Source organism: Balaenoptera acutorostrata, chromosome 3 (assembly GCF_949987535.1).
Source record: "Balaenoptera acutorostrata chromosome 3, mBalAcu1.1, whole genome shotgun sequence".
In the NCBI taxonomy this organism is placed as follows: Eukaryota; Metazoa; Chordata; class Mammalia; order Artiodactyla; family Balaenopteridae; genus Balaenoptera; species Balaenoptera acutorostrata.
Window position 1 is genome coordinate 115010696 of NC_080066.1, and position 12203 is coordinate 115022898.

Sequence of the window (12203 nt, forward strand, 5' to 3'; positions counted from 1 at the left end):
AGAAGACGGGCAGAGAGGGGTCCCGGCCCGGAGGGGAGGTTCTGCGCCCCCATTCCTGCACACGCGGGCTGGAGTCCAGGTTACAGGGAGCCGCGGGAGGCGCGAGCCTGCTTGGATGGTGGTTATTTCTCTAGAGAAAAGAGGGGAGAGAGCGCGCCTGTCTTACACTTCGAGTCGGAAGTGCGCGGTGTGTGTGTGCGTGTTTGTGTTGAGGGGGCGGGAAAGAAAGGCACCCTCCGCTGCCCGTCATCCCCTTGCACCGGCCAAGTCCTCTCTAAGCCTCCCGGTGCATCCTTCCTCCGCCACCCCCTCCCCTTCTTCCCTCAGCTGGGCTCGCGCAGCGCAGTCGGAGCAGCCAGTGAGAGCAACATCCTGGAAAGAGGGGGGAGCACCACCGCCCCCCAAAAGGGAAAAAAGGACCCACCCTGACACGTTTTGCTGTTTGCAAGTCCCTCGCACGCCCCCCCGCACCTCCTCCTTGCGCTTGCGGCCCCCCCACCCCAGCCCGCTGCGCGCACATCAAAGCGCCTCTCCGCCGCGCACAGTGGCCGCGGCTCACTAATGGGATTGCAGGCTAGTGCCTGGCTCCGCTGCTGCCGCCGCCGCTGCTCGCGCTGCTGCTGCTGCCGCCGCTGCCCGAGCCCCAGCCCGAGCCCCCGCCAGCCCGAGCCCAGAGCCGCCGCGCCCGGGGGCCGAAGCCGCGGCGATGATCCGAATCTTTCCGGATTTCAGCGTGCAGGTGACGGCCGCGGCAGCCGGCGGGGCGGCCGCGGGGGTGCCGGCCGGCGCGGGCATGGGGAGGGCCGGCGCCGCGGCCAACGGCACCCCGCAGAACGTCCAGGGCATCACCTCCTACCAGCAGCGGTGAGTAGTCCCGCCTGGGCTGGGATAGTGTACCCCCGCTCCGGGGTGCTGGGGTGGGACTCACTTTGCCTCCTGTTTTATGCGTTACAACACACATGCACATCGCCAGGGCTCACTTTGCTTGCCCCTCGTTCTACAGATAAGACAGGAAAAAATAATTCACAATTCCGATTGAAAGGCACTCCAGTGTACTGGCGAAGTCATATCAACCTTTGCCTTCTGCCTGGCCCCAAATCTAGAGTCTCAGCCCCGCGTAGCCAAGGAGTTACAGCGAAGTCTGAGGCGCAGAACAAGGTGCTTTTGCAAAGTTTGGGATCCTCGTCCCTTTCAGCGGAATTTTCTCAATGCTTCTGCCGGGTGCGGACCCGCGCTGACTGGCGGCCAGGGGGGCAATTGATCACCTGAGGCTGATTGATCATTTGTTTCCAAACAGAATGGGAACAGTTTTCACGTGTAGCCGTACACTTGCAATTCTACATAATAGTGTTATCATGTCACCTGTTACTACAGGGAAATACAGCATGAAATCCGAGTCTCCTCGGCGCTGTTAAGTATTCATCTTAAACGTATTATAATGCAAATGCGTAAGATTCAGAGATGCAAGTTAGGAAGCAAATTTTACAAAGTTAGGTTAGGTGGGAAGAAGGAAGTTTTAAAGTATTTATTGTTTGCATTTCCTCCAAACATTTATGGATTAAAATAAATATGGTTGTGACACTGAAATAGTAAACATTCTTTGATTCAGTTAGGAAAGAAAGGGGGAAAAAATTACCACCACCACCAACAGCCCTAGAACCCTGAAGTTTTTCCTTAAGGACAACTTGCCATGTTGCAAGATTTTATCAAAAATGTAATCCACAAAAATGTGCTGAGAAAAACTAACAATGTAGTATGAAAGGTAAGCTTCCCATTTGTGGGGCTCAGTTTTATAGAAGATGGGAGGAAAAAAAGAACACATGAAAGTGTGAAATTAAATATTTGTGTTTCCCAGATTGCATACGATTAAACATCTGAGAGCTTTGCCAATGGCATTTAACTTAAAATATACACAATGCATAATTCAAATAACAGCTCCTATTCTTACCTTGTATTTCAAACTTCATTGATTTGAGAACCTTTGATTTGAACCAACAGTGTTTAAACTGAAAAGGTTAAGATAATCTATCACTGCCATATTTTGTGCCTTCTAACCAGTGGCTCAGCAACCAGAGCAGGTTTTGCATAACACACTGAATGTTTTCCAAGTTGATGCCCAGTATTGCAGATATTCTGTAGAAGACTTCATTGTATGCTCTGAGTATTGTCAGAAGTTTAAAAAAAAGAGTCTTGAAAATAAGTCAAAAAGAGGCTATTCCTTGTCAAAGAGATTTTTTATTTAAATTATTTTAGTCTTGTTTTACTTCAGTGATTACAAGAACCTTTAATACAAAAGATCTGGGAATCTTTCAAACATAAAGGACAGGAAAGAATTAGATTTTTCCTTTTCATGGTTCAGGTATGGTTTTATGGGTTGTTTTTTTTTTTGTCACTTATAAAACATTTAAATGACAATAGAATCCAGTGATCACTTTAGCTAGGAAGTGCAGGCAATAGTCACAATAGTGTGGTCTCTGAAGTAGTGAGTCAAGGGTCAGAAATGTCAGATGGCCTTTGGATGATTTCAGGGACCTCCAGGGAACTTCAACTAACCCTTAAGATATGAATTGGGCATAAGAGGTGGTCATGAAATTTCAGCCTTTATGTTTACTCTCTGAGTGTTGGTGTCTTTCATCATAAAGATCTTCCCAGGGCCAATTTCCCTGCAAGTCAGGAGCACGCAGGGGTAATCCTCCATGGTCCCGCACTCAAACGCCGAAAGCTGTACCGATGCTTCCACCTTCATCTTTGAATTTGGGCCACTTTATCAAGTCTGAATCCCACTGCAGTTCTAAAGACTAAAGCTTTAAAAATAATCAACTCTAAACTCTAGCCTTTGGGATGTATTTTTCCCTTCTTCTCTTTTCATGTTCTGTCATATTGACAGAAGAGAAGGTGCTAGCTGTGAAACATGTAGCTCTTGGTTTCGTTACTCATATATGATGACACCTGTTACTGCCTTTAATTTTAGTTAATTTGGGGACAGGGGAGCGAGTCATGTGGGGCAAGAGGATTATTGGCAGGGTCTGAGTCACAAGTCCCCTGTCCTCTGGAATTTTATTGGGAATGTGGGCCACCTACTTGTTAGGCTGAAGGGGCTGTGAAGGGCAGACTTAGTTTCTACCTCAAGACCTGGATCTGTCTGTTCGAGTGAATGGCGACATCATTTTCCCCCCAAAAATTTGTTTTTGCATTAACTTGTTTTGGGGAGTCTAATGAGGGACTGACAGGGGTGGGGGGTTTTCAAGCAAAGAGTGGCCTGTTGGAAGAACACAAGCTTCTCTCATTTGTCATCTTTGGGTAGAAATGCCCTAAGCTGGCTGTCCTGGAGCCAAAACTTCCAGCAGACAACTTTTTCCCCTCCCTTCTAGCCCCTGTCTATCTTGTACTCAACACTCTCCACTTCATTTTTCAATCACTCTCATCTTCTCCTACCTGTAGAGTGTACTCCAAAGAGAACTCAAACACCATCATGCAGATTAAACACGTCTATCACGAAAAACACTTATGTTTTCCAAGTTTCTAACTCTCAGCCCCAGTGTACTGGAATGGTAGAACTGAATGGGACCCCTTTGCAGGTCTATTTTTTTCTTAAGCTTAAAGTAAAATGCAAAGCCTCTCATAGGATTGATGTTTTCCGTCTGGCTCTTTCATTTATTCAAAGTGGGAATGCTTTAAGAGTCCTTTCTACTTTCCTGGGTGACACATGACCGACCCAAGTCTCTGCCTAAAAAGCTGCCCACACCCGGCAGAGCGGTTTAGTGGAGAAAAACGCTCTGACCAGGGGCTACCCAGGCAATAGGATTCCAGCACTGGCCCTGCACTGAGTGGCCCTTTCCCTAGGCCTCGCTGAGCTGTAAAATAAGGAGGCAGCTGGGCTGGATCCCCGAGGCCCGCAGTCCGGTCGGGTCCCAGGTCCTAGGAGCCAAGTCGAGAGAAGCGTTTTATCTAACTGCGTTTAAACTCCTGGGGATCCACTTGTGAACCCCGGGGTCTGCAGACTTGCATGTGCGTGAATAATGCAGCTGCTCCGGCTTTGCAACGCTGCTGAGAGCGCCCGAGCCACAAGGTGCCTGTGCCGCCGCTTCACCCGCTCACGGGGCCCTCGGGACCGCTCCGCCCGCACACCCCCACGCGCTGTCCGCGGAGGCGCGCCCCGGACGCCGTCCTGTGAAGCCCGCTCCCGTGGCCTCCCAGCTCCTCTCTCTGTTTCTTTCCTCCTGGCCGCGATACTCGAGAGAAGGGAAGTGTTCGAAACTGCAACTGAGTGGCGTTGTTGCGCCGGCAGCGGAGCTTCCCAGTCCCCGAACGCGAGAGAGAGAGAGACAGAGAGAGAGAGAGACAGAGAGAGAGAGAGACAGAGAGAGAGGGAGGGGGTGGGGAGAGAGAGAGACACGGAGGGAGAGAGAGGGAGAGAGAGAGAGAGAGAGACACGGAGGGAGAGAGACGGAGGGAGAGAGGGAGGGAGGGAGAGAGGGAGAGAGAGAGAGAGAGAGAGAAAGGGGGGTGGGTGTCTGCGTGCGAGAGAGCGCTCTGGAGCAAAGCAGCTGGAAAATGCCCAGAAATACTTTCACAGCGGTCAAGCTGGGAACCCCCTGCGCGTCCTCCCCGTCCCCGCCCCTCCCGGCCTAGGTCCCCCCGCCCCCGCCGGGAGGGTGTGTGCCCCACCTGCCACCGGGCCAGCTCTGGGTGGCGATGGTGGGGTGACTGCGGGGGGTGTGGCGGCGCGCGAGGCGAGAACCCGGAGGCGGCGGGGCCCTGGGCCTGGCTGCCCGCGGGGCCGCGCGGCCGCCTCCCCCCCCGCGCCGCCGCCTCCCCCTCCTCCGCCGCCGCCGCCGGTCGCCTGTCTCCGCGCTGGGCATGTCTCGGGAGCCGGAGCGGCCCGGGCCGCGGGGGCTCTGCGGCGCATGGACGGCGGCGGCGCCCGGAGAGCAGGGGGAGGAGAAGGCGCAAGCGGCGGAGGAGGCGGCGACCTGCGGCGAGAGGCACCGGCGGCGCGAGGGGACGGCCGGCCGCCGGCGAGGCTCCGGCCCCACTACTTTTCCGTAGCCTCCCCGCCTCAGCAGCACGGCCGCCGCCGCCGCCGCCGCCGCCGCCACGGCCAAGGCCACGGCCGCCGCCCGCCTGGCCGCAACTGAGCGCCGCGCACGCCCGCACTCACTCCCGCCACCCCACGCACACGCACCCCCCCCCGCCCTCCCCACGCCCCCCGCCCCAGGAGGGGGGAGAGAGGCAAAAAGTAAGAGAGGAAAAAAAATAGCAGGAAGATGGCGCCCACCAAGCCCAGCTTTCAGCAGGATCCTTCCAGGCGAGAACGGTAACACTTTTCTGTTTATTGAACCTGCCGCCGGGGCGGCTGCCGCCGCCGCCGCCGCCGCCGCCAAGGTGGCGGGGCCCGCTCCGCAGCCCGCCTCCTGGGCCGCGAGCCCGCGGGGACCTGGTCGGCGGGCTGGCGGCTCCGCGCTCGCTCGCGGTCCCCGCGCGCATTGTCCGCCCGCGGTGGCTGCGGCAGCGGCGGCGGCGCCAGGCTCTCCGAGCGGTCGCACCTCCTCGGCTCGGCGAATGGAGTGACTCGCTGACAGAAAAAAAAAAGAAAAAAAAAAAGAATGAAAAAGCAAAAAAGAAAAGAAAAAGAAAGAGAAACAAACAGAAAAGAAGGGGCTGCTGTGTGACTGGGGGCAGCGGAGCGGGTGGGGGGGCCGGGGGATCCCCGGGGCCGCCGCAGGTCCCTTGGCAGCTGCTCTCTAGGAAGGAATGAGGCTGGGGAGGGGGAGGGAAGGCAGGCGAGAAGGGGGAGGAGGAGAAGAGAGGAGGAGGAGGAGGAGGAGGAGGAGGAGGAGGAGGAGGAGGAGGAGGCCGGGGGCGGGGAGCGCGGAGCTCGCGCCAGGCCCGGACGGTGTCGCCGAGGGGCTGTCTCCGCGCGGAGCAGCTAGGCCGGGCCGGGCGGAGAGAGAGGCGCGCGGCCGCCGCCTCCCTGCCGCCCAGGCTGCGCCCCCAGCCTCGGCAACTTGTGGGTCTCCTGCTTTGCCCTCTGTTCTCCTCTCCTGCCCTCCTCTCCACTCCCTTGCCCCCCAGAGAAAATAAGGAAAAGAAAGAAGAAAACCCTCCAATCCAAATCAGCAAGCCAACAGCGAGATCCAAAATGTGCCAACAGTTGGAGCATCTCTGCCCCGTTAGTTACTGTTTGGGGATCTGTGTTTAAAAAAGTTCCTGGTGAGAATTGCCTATCCAGGCAAGGAGCTCAGCCGAGCATGTCTGTTTGAAGTTAGTTAAACCAAAGCCAAAGGGAAAGGGAGTTTGTATTCAAAATCTCCTTAACCGTCCTACGTGGATGGCATTGTTAGATTTCGGAGTAACTAAGCACCCCTCCGCCCCACGTGGTTTTCCCTCCTGCTGTCCACCCAGCCTACTTTGTTTGGAATCCTATTTGCTATTAATTGGCAGCGTTAATGACATTAATTGCATATAGCATATTGGTTTGAGCAAAGTGAATATCTCTCTCTGTCTCCGAGGAGAAAATGCTCAGTAGGAAGTATGAAATGTTACCCATTGAATCGTGAGGAAAACAAATGCGGTTAGATATATGCACCCCCTGTCCCCCCGCCCCCAAGCAGCGATGTTTACTTTCCTCACAGGCTTAAGTGAACTTGAAAAGAAGATGAGGGCAGTCCGCAGTAGCAAGACTTAATTATTATTACGTGGGCAGTTTTATTTTTGGTACAACATAGCATTTAACCTATAGTTTACATCAAGAGGCGGTAGGGAGATATTATTAAACAAGCTATTCCTTTAAAAAGCTTCAGTTGCACTGTTGCTGGTTTCCTCCATACAGTAGGGACCGCAGAATTGTCAGGATTAAGGAAATAATTTTAAGTAGGTACTTAAGTGACTCATTCTAAACTCTAGCTAATTTCTATATAAATCATGTACCTGAGAGTAAATCATACACAGTCCAGTTTTTAAAGATGTTAAAAGTGGGTAGCATTAACTATCTGACAACTCAAAGCTAAAACGAACATTCAGTCTTAGTGTTTTACGAGAATTCACATATTAAGTACTTTACTCTCGTAGGTAGAAAAATTATGTCTCAGAGCATCGTGCAAGGCTTTTAATAATTACTTCTTATTTAACATGGTGATGAATACTTTTTGAAATCAGAAGTTTGTAATTGATTTCCTCCGTTCTTTCCTTCCCTCTTTGCCTCCTTCATCCCCAGTTCTGCTGGTAGTAAGTGTATTTACTGGGATGGCCCCAGTAATCTCTCTAGCAGAGGCCTATTTGTGTGCCATTTTGGGAATTTCTCTGAGATGGGAATCTTGAAGATAGAATTAATTTCTAGAGGAAACTTCATAGCCTGTGCATGAGCGCGTTCTTTATCACCTGTCTCCATTTGGCATTCGAAGAAGGTAAATCAAAGTGCGCGATTTGTTATTCCGCTCCACTTGAGAGCTGAACTAAATAACACTTGGTCTGAAATTCTGATTGAAGTTGTAGGAGGATATACTGTATTTAATTTAATGCCCTTTAATAGCATCTTCTTGTTCAGCTCGGATGCTGTCATTTTAAAGGTTGGATCTGAGAAGGTTTAACCTGTAGGGAGAGGGAGTAGTACTAAGGAGGGAGGGGCGGAAGGAGCGATATGGAGGAAAGGAAGGAAGGAGTTATAAAACTAAATGTTTTCAAACAGTAATAACCACAAACTTGGCCCGTTATCCAAACAGTTGTTTTATGCCCCGAGGGTTCACTTTGTTATTAGGGTTTTAAATGTTCTTAACACTTTAAGTGTAAACATTACACATGTTAGTTGATTTGGTTTTGTAATGAGAAATGGGAAGTCAGATGGTTGGTTCAGGAGGGGGTGTTTTTCATAGTTACTTGCTTCAGCTAAGTAGTCATTTTACCTTTATGTGCACTTTGTGCCTGAACTTGCTGGTTAGTAGTATGATTTCTCTGTAATGGTTGAACACAAATATGTTTATAAAAGATGGCTTTCTGTGGACATGCTTTAAGTGATCTTAAAAAATGGTTTCCAAATCATTGAAAAATGATTAAAAAATGGTTTCCATTTACTTAAAAAATGGTTTCCAAATCATTGATTTCATAAAGGCATTCATGGACACTATTCTTTACTGCTTTTCAAATATACCAGTAATCAAAAACTTGAAAAAATATATCTTTTGAATTGTCTTATTGTTTATTTATGACATATCTGACCTGAGTTTAATAATACAGTACAAAAGTCATTTTCTTCTAATAATGTTTACAGAGTAAATTTTGGAAAGAGAAGCTTTTTCTTGATAATGTCTTACGTTATTATTTAGTACTCCTTAAATTTCTCTGACTCATACACACAGAAGGTGTCTCTTTGGAGCCTGAAAGAACAAGTTGAAAACCTTGTGCATTTAAACAAAACAAAAACCAAAAACCGAAAAAAAACTCCAATAGGCTGCAAAATTATATAGCACTACCACAGAGTGTTTCCACTATGTGAATGTATAACCAAGAAAATTAGACAGACAGAAGTGTCAGGCATGCGATATACCCATGCTGGTTTGCAAAGCATATTCCATTTGCACAGGGCTTTTGGTTTAAAAAGTAAAGGTGGTGGTGGAGACTTTTTTGGAGGTATTTCTTCCTACCGTGTAAGCTTAAACACAGAGTGATAAATGATGATGTGCGTTGTCTAACACTTGCTTATATATAAATAGCTCCACAAGATTGCTTAAATGATAATCGAAAATATGAAATAGGATGGCCTTCATATCACAAGGCCAAGGGTCTACAAATGGAAAAACTGAAATAATGAAATATTTCCAAGGCAACAGACTGTCAACAAGAACTGTAATGCATGGGCGTATCATAGAACCACCAGAGAGGATATTAGATTGTATAGCTCTGGAGCCAGGAGTTATAATGACCTTCATTACGTAGGACCCTCCCACATTACAACATACTTTCGTATTTCCAATTTCTGATTTATAAATTGAGAGACACAAAGCTACTTCAAATCTGTAATATGCCAATTACTAGATTTGATTTGTTACAATGAGCAAACTCGAATCCAACATTATTTAATGCTTTTGGTTTTAAAAAAAAAAGTTACATGAGTTATTTTTTAGCACCTAGTGGTATTATGAGTAAAGTTTTAGTCCTTGTGTCTTTAAAATATTCTTAAAAATATGACTTATTTTTGACTAAAAGTTATGGGAAATTAATGTCTTGTTCAGCAATGAATTGGTAAGAATTATATTGCAATTATCTACAGATTGTAACAGCTTGATATTTTTGGCAATATGAAGTTTGAGTTTTCCCCAGAATTCTTCTGCACAATGGTTGCCCCTACCTACAATAGATCTATTTTATGGGAATGCCAGAATTTCCATGAACCCTTCAACTCTTTTACTGTGGCCCACTGGCATGTTAAAATTGCATCTGTTTGAAACTGGACCTGATGTCCAGGGTCCCCTGCTCTGTGGTGAGGTTTTCTATGATGGTGTATCTGTACTGTATATGCTTTTATAAAGCAGAACTTTTGGGGGAGGATTTAGGCAGTTTAGCTTTTATTTAGTTATTTTTTAAGCTGTTGAGCTTTAAATTTTGCGGGATATTTGCAGGGGATATGTCACAGAGGTTTCTGAATCATTCCTGGTAATGTTTTTCTCTGTAAACTTCCTTAAGTGCTTTATTATTATTACTAATGACCCTTAGATAGTCCATTTTTCTTTTCCTGTTTTTTCCTGCAATTCTAGTGATCCTCTTTCCTATGCAGAATGCCACTCACTAAATTTAAAGAAAATTAAGCACACGTGAGAGCAGAACTAGCCCCTCCCCTGTTATGTTTACATGGCTATTTTTTCTATATTATAGCGTTTCATCTCTTGAATTAACTTTTAAAAAATTCTGCATTGCTGTTGGCTTAGAATCTAACTTCAAGTGCTTTATCAACATTTCTTTAATTGCATGCAATGGGTAAGGCTGAAACCTAGTGTAAGGGTTAGTATGTTGAAAATTGTAGTTCATTTGATTAAATATTAATTTTAAAATTTAAATGCTTCCAAAGTTGCTCATAATGGAATATGTGAAACTTTAAATATTTAAATCTATACTATGATTAGCTAAGAACTTCCTGAATTTATGGGAAAATTCAGTTATGTTTGCTTTGCATTTAATGTTAGTATTTTCACAGTAAATAGTGCCTTTTTTTTTTTTTTTTTCCCTCATTGGGCAGTGTAATAAACCAACTGTAACTGAATGGTATATTTTACTGCGCTGGGCCCCATTAGTGTGAATAGGATGTTTGCACTAATAAGTTTGATAGAACCGTACATAGAATAATTTGTAGTAATATTAATAATAGTACAGTGCATAAGCAGGACATGGCTTAGTAAGAGGAAGGTGACTGCTACTATATGTGAAATTACTAGGGCAGTGACAAGATTAAACAACACTTGAAGTTGTCTGTATACATGTCTAAAGCGTAATGTTTTGGTGAATTGGAATACTTGTGATCTCGTGTACAAAATCATGAGAGGCAAGATGAAAATCGTACACTACTGTTGTCCAAACTGCTCATGGGTCCCGACTATAATTATTGATTGGTTTGTTCATTCAGCTTTATTTATCCAACCTCTGCAGTGGACCATCATGACTTGTGCGGGGGATAGTGGTGAATAATACACCCTGTAAGAGCAGTTGCTCTAGTTACAGACTTGTCTTTATATTGGATATGTGAAATATTATCAAGGGCCAGAAAACACCCTTTTCTGGAAGAGTAGGAAGTACAGAATTCATACACCTATAAATAAGGCTCCTTATCTCCTTTGACTTCTGTTAGCTTAGTGTTCTGCGGGGACAGGTATTCAGCCTGTAAAATATTGTAAGTAATGACTATAAAATGATTAGAGGTTCTTGGGAGAAAGAAAGAAAAGATGCTATATAATGTAAATGAAATTATAGCAAAAAATTTTAAAGATCTTTGATGGGATTTTAAAATGAAAATAGATCACATATGATCATAATAAAGATTTATTGGACATTACATGTTTCAGGCCCTGTGTTAAATACTTCGTAGTAATTTTCTCATTGGTTTCCCCACTGCCCTACAAGGGAAGTGCTAATATCCCCATTTATGGATGGAAAACAGAGGCTTATTGTTCCCAAAGAAGGTGGTAGAGTTAGAGATTGAAATCAGGTTTGTCTCTAGAAATGTACCTTAACTGCAGTGTGGAGGGGCCTACATTTTTGGATTTTCTAGAGTCGGGGATTTCTGAGCCGATGCCAGAAAGTTCCTATGGCAGAACGACTGTGTGTGCTGTGAGTAGTGAACTAGATCTCTGCTTCTTGGTCCTTCCTCAGATGTTTGAAGAAGTTCAGAAATACCGTGTTTATAAAGTTAGAGGAAGAATCAAGAAATTATTCTCACTCTACCTTTTAACATTCCGGTAGTTTTGTGGGCAAGCTCCACAGCTGTCTATACTTTGGGGCAGAATTTTTACTGAATGGTTTCAGAAGAATCAGTTTGCCATGTACATAAGCCTCTTTGGTCTTAGACTGTGAAGTATTCAGTGACCTCTTCCGCTCGTGTTATTCTTGCCTCAGAGTGTGCCACAGTTTAAAGATTACAGTTGAGATGTTTTTATTTTGGGATAGTTTTGCCACTGAATGGGTAGAAACAACCTCATAGGCTTTCTGAATAACACACTCTAGTTCCTGTATTTCTGGATGTTGTCTTCTGAGATATATAAGGACTCTTGTATATCTCAAAAGTTGGCCTCTTGCCAAATTATCTGGCATTATAATAATGACAGCAAGCATTTATATAGCACTGTGTACCAGGTACTGTTCTAAGGGCTTTACGTATATTAATTAACTCATTTAATTAAAAACATGTTAAAAATGGACCACAATAAATACACAAGTGATAAGTTATCCTTATTGAGTTCCCCCCACCCTCCTCCCAGACGCTCACACACTTGCCGCATCTTCAAGAAGGGAAAGTCTTGGTAACATTTAAATTCCTCTAATGCCAGGGATCACAGGGGTTGGTCTGGTGTGTAACAAACAGTTCTTTGAAAAAAGCTATACTTTAGGAAACTTTGTAGCATCTGACTCTATCACTGCTCATTGTAGAATGTATGCTAGATTTGAGGTAATAGACAAGCATGCCACATTTATCTTCCCGTTTTTAGATCTAATACTGTCAA

The 12203-nt window shown here is 46.2% G+C and overlaps 1 protein-coding gene across 3 annotated transcripts in view; it reads left to right on the forward strand.

Annotated features, from left to right (window-relative positions):
* The first annotated feature begins 793 nt into the window (after positions 1-793).
* NPAS3 (neuronal PAS domain protein 3) overlaps positions 794-12203 on the forward strand; it is an 865587-nt gene continuing 854177 nt past the window's right edge. For 2 of the 3 annotated variants that reach the window (XM_057544366.1, XM_057544367.1), the window contains exon 1: positions 5185-5317. In XM_057544366.1, the coding sequence (XP_057400349.1) occupies positions 5268-5317 (50 nt within the window). In that variant the 5' untranslated portion in view covers positions 5185-5267. Of the gene's footprint in view, positions 865-5184; positions 5318-12203 lie in introns of those variants that run through there. The other variant, XM_057544365.1, reaches the window with a different exon arrangement.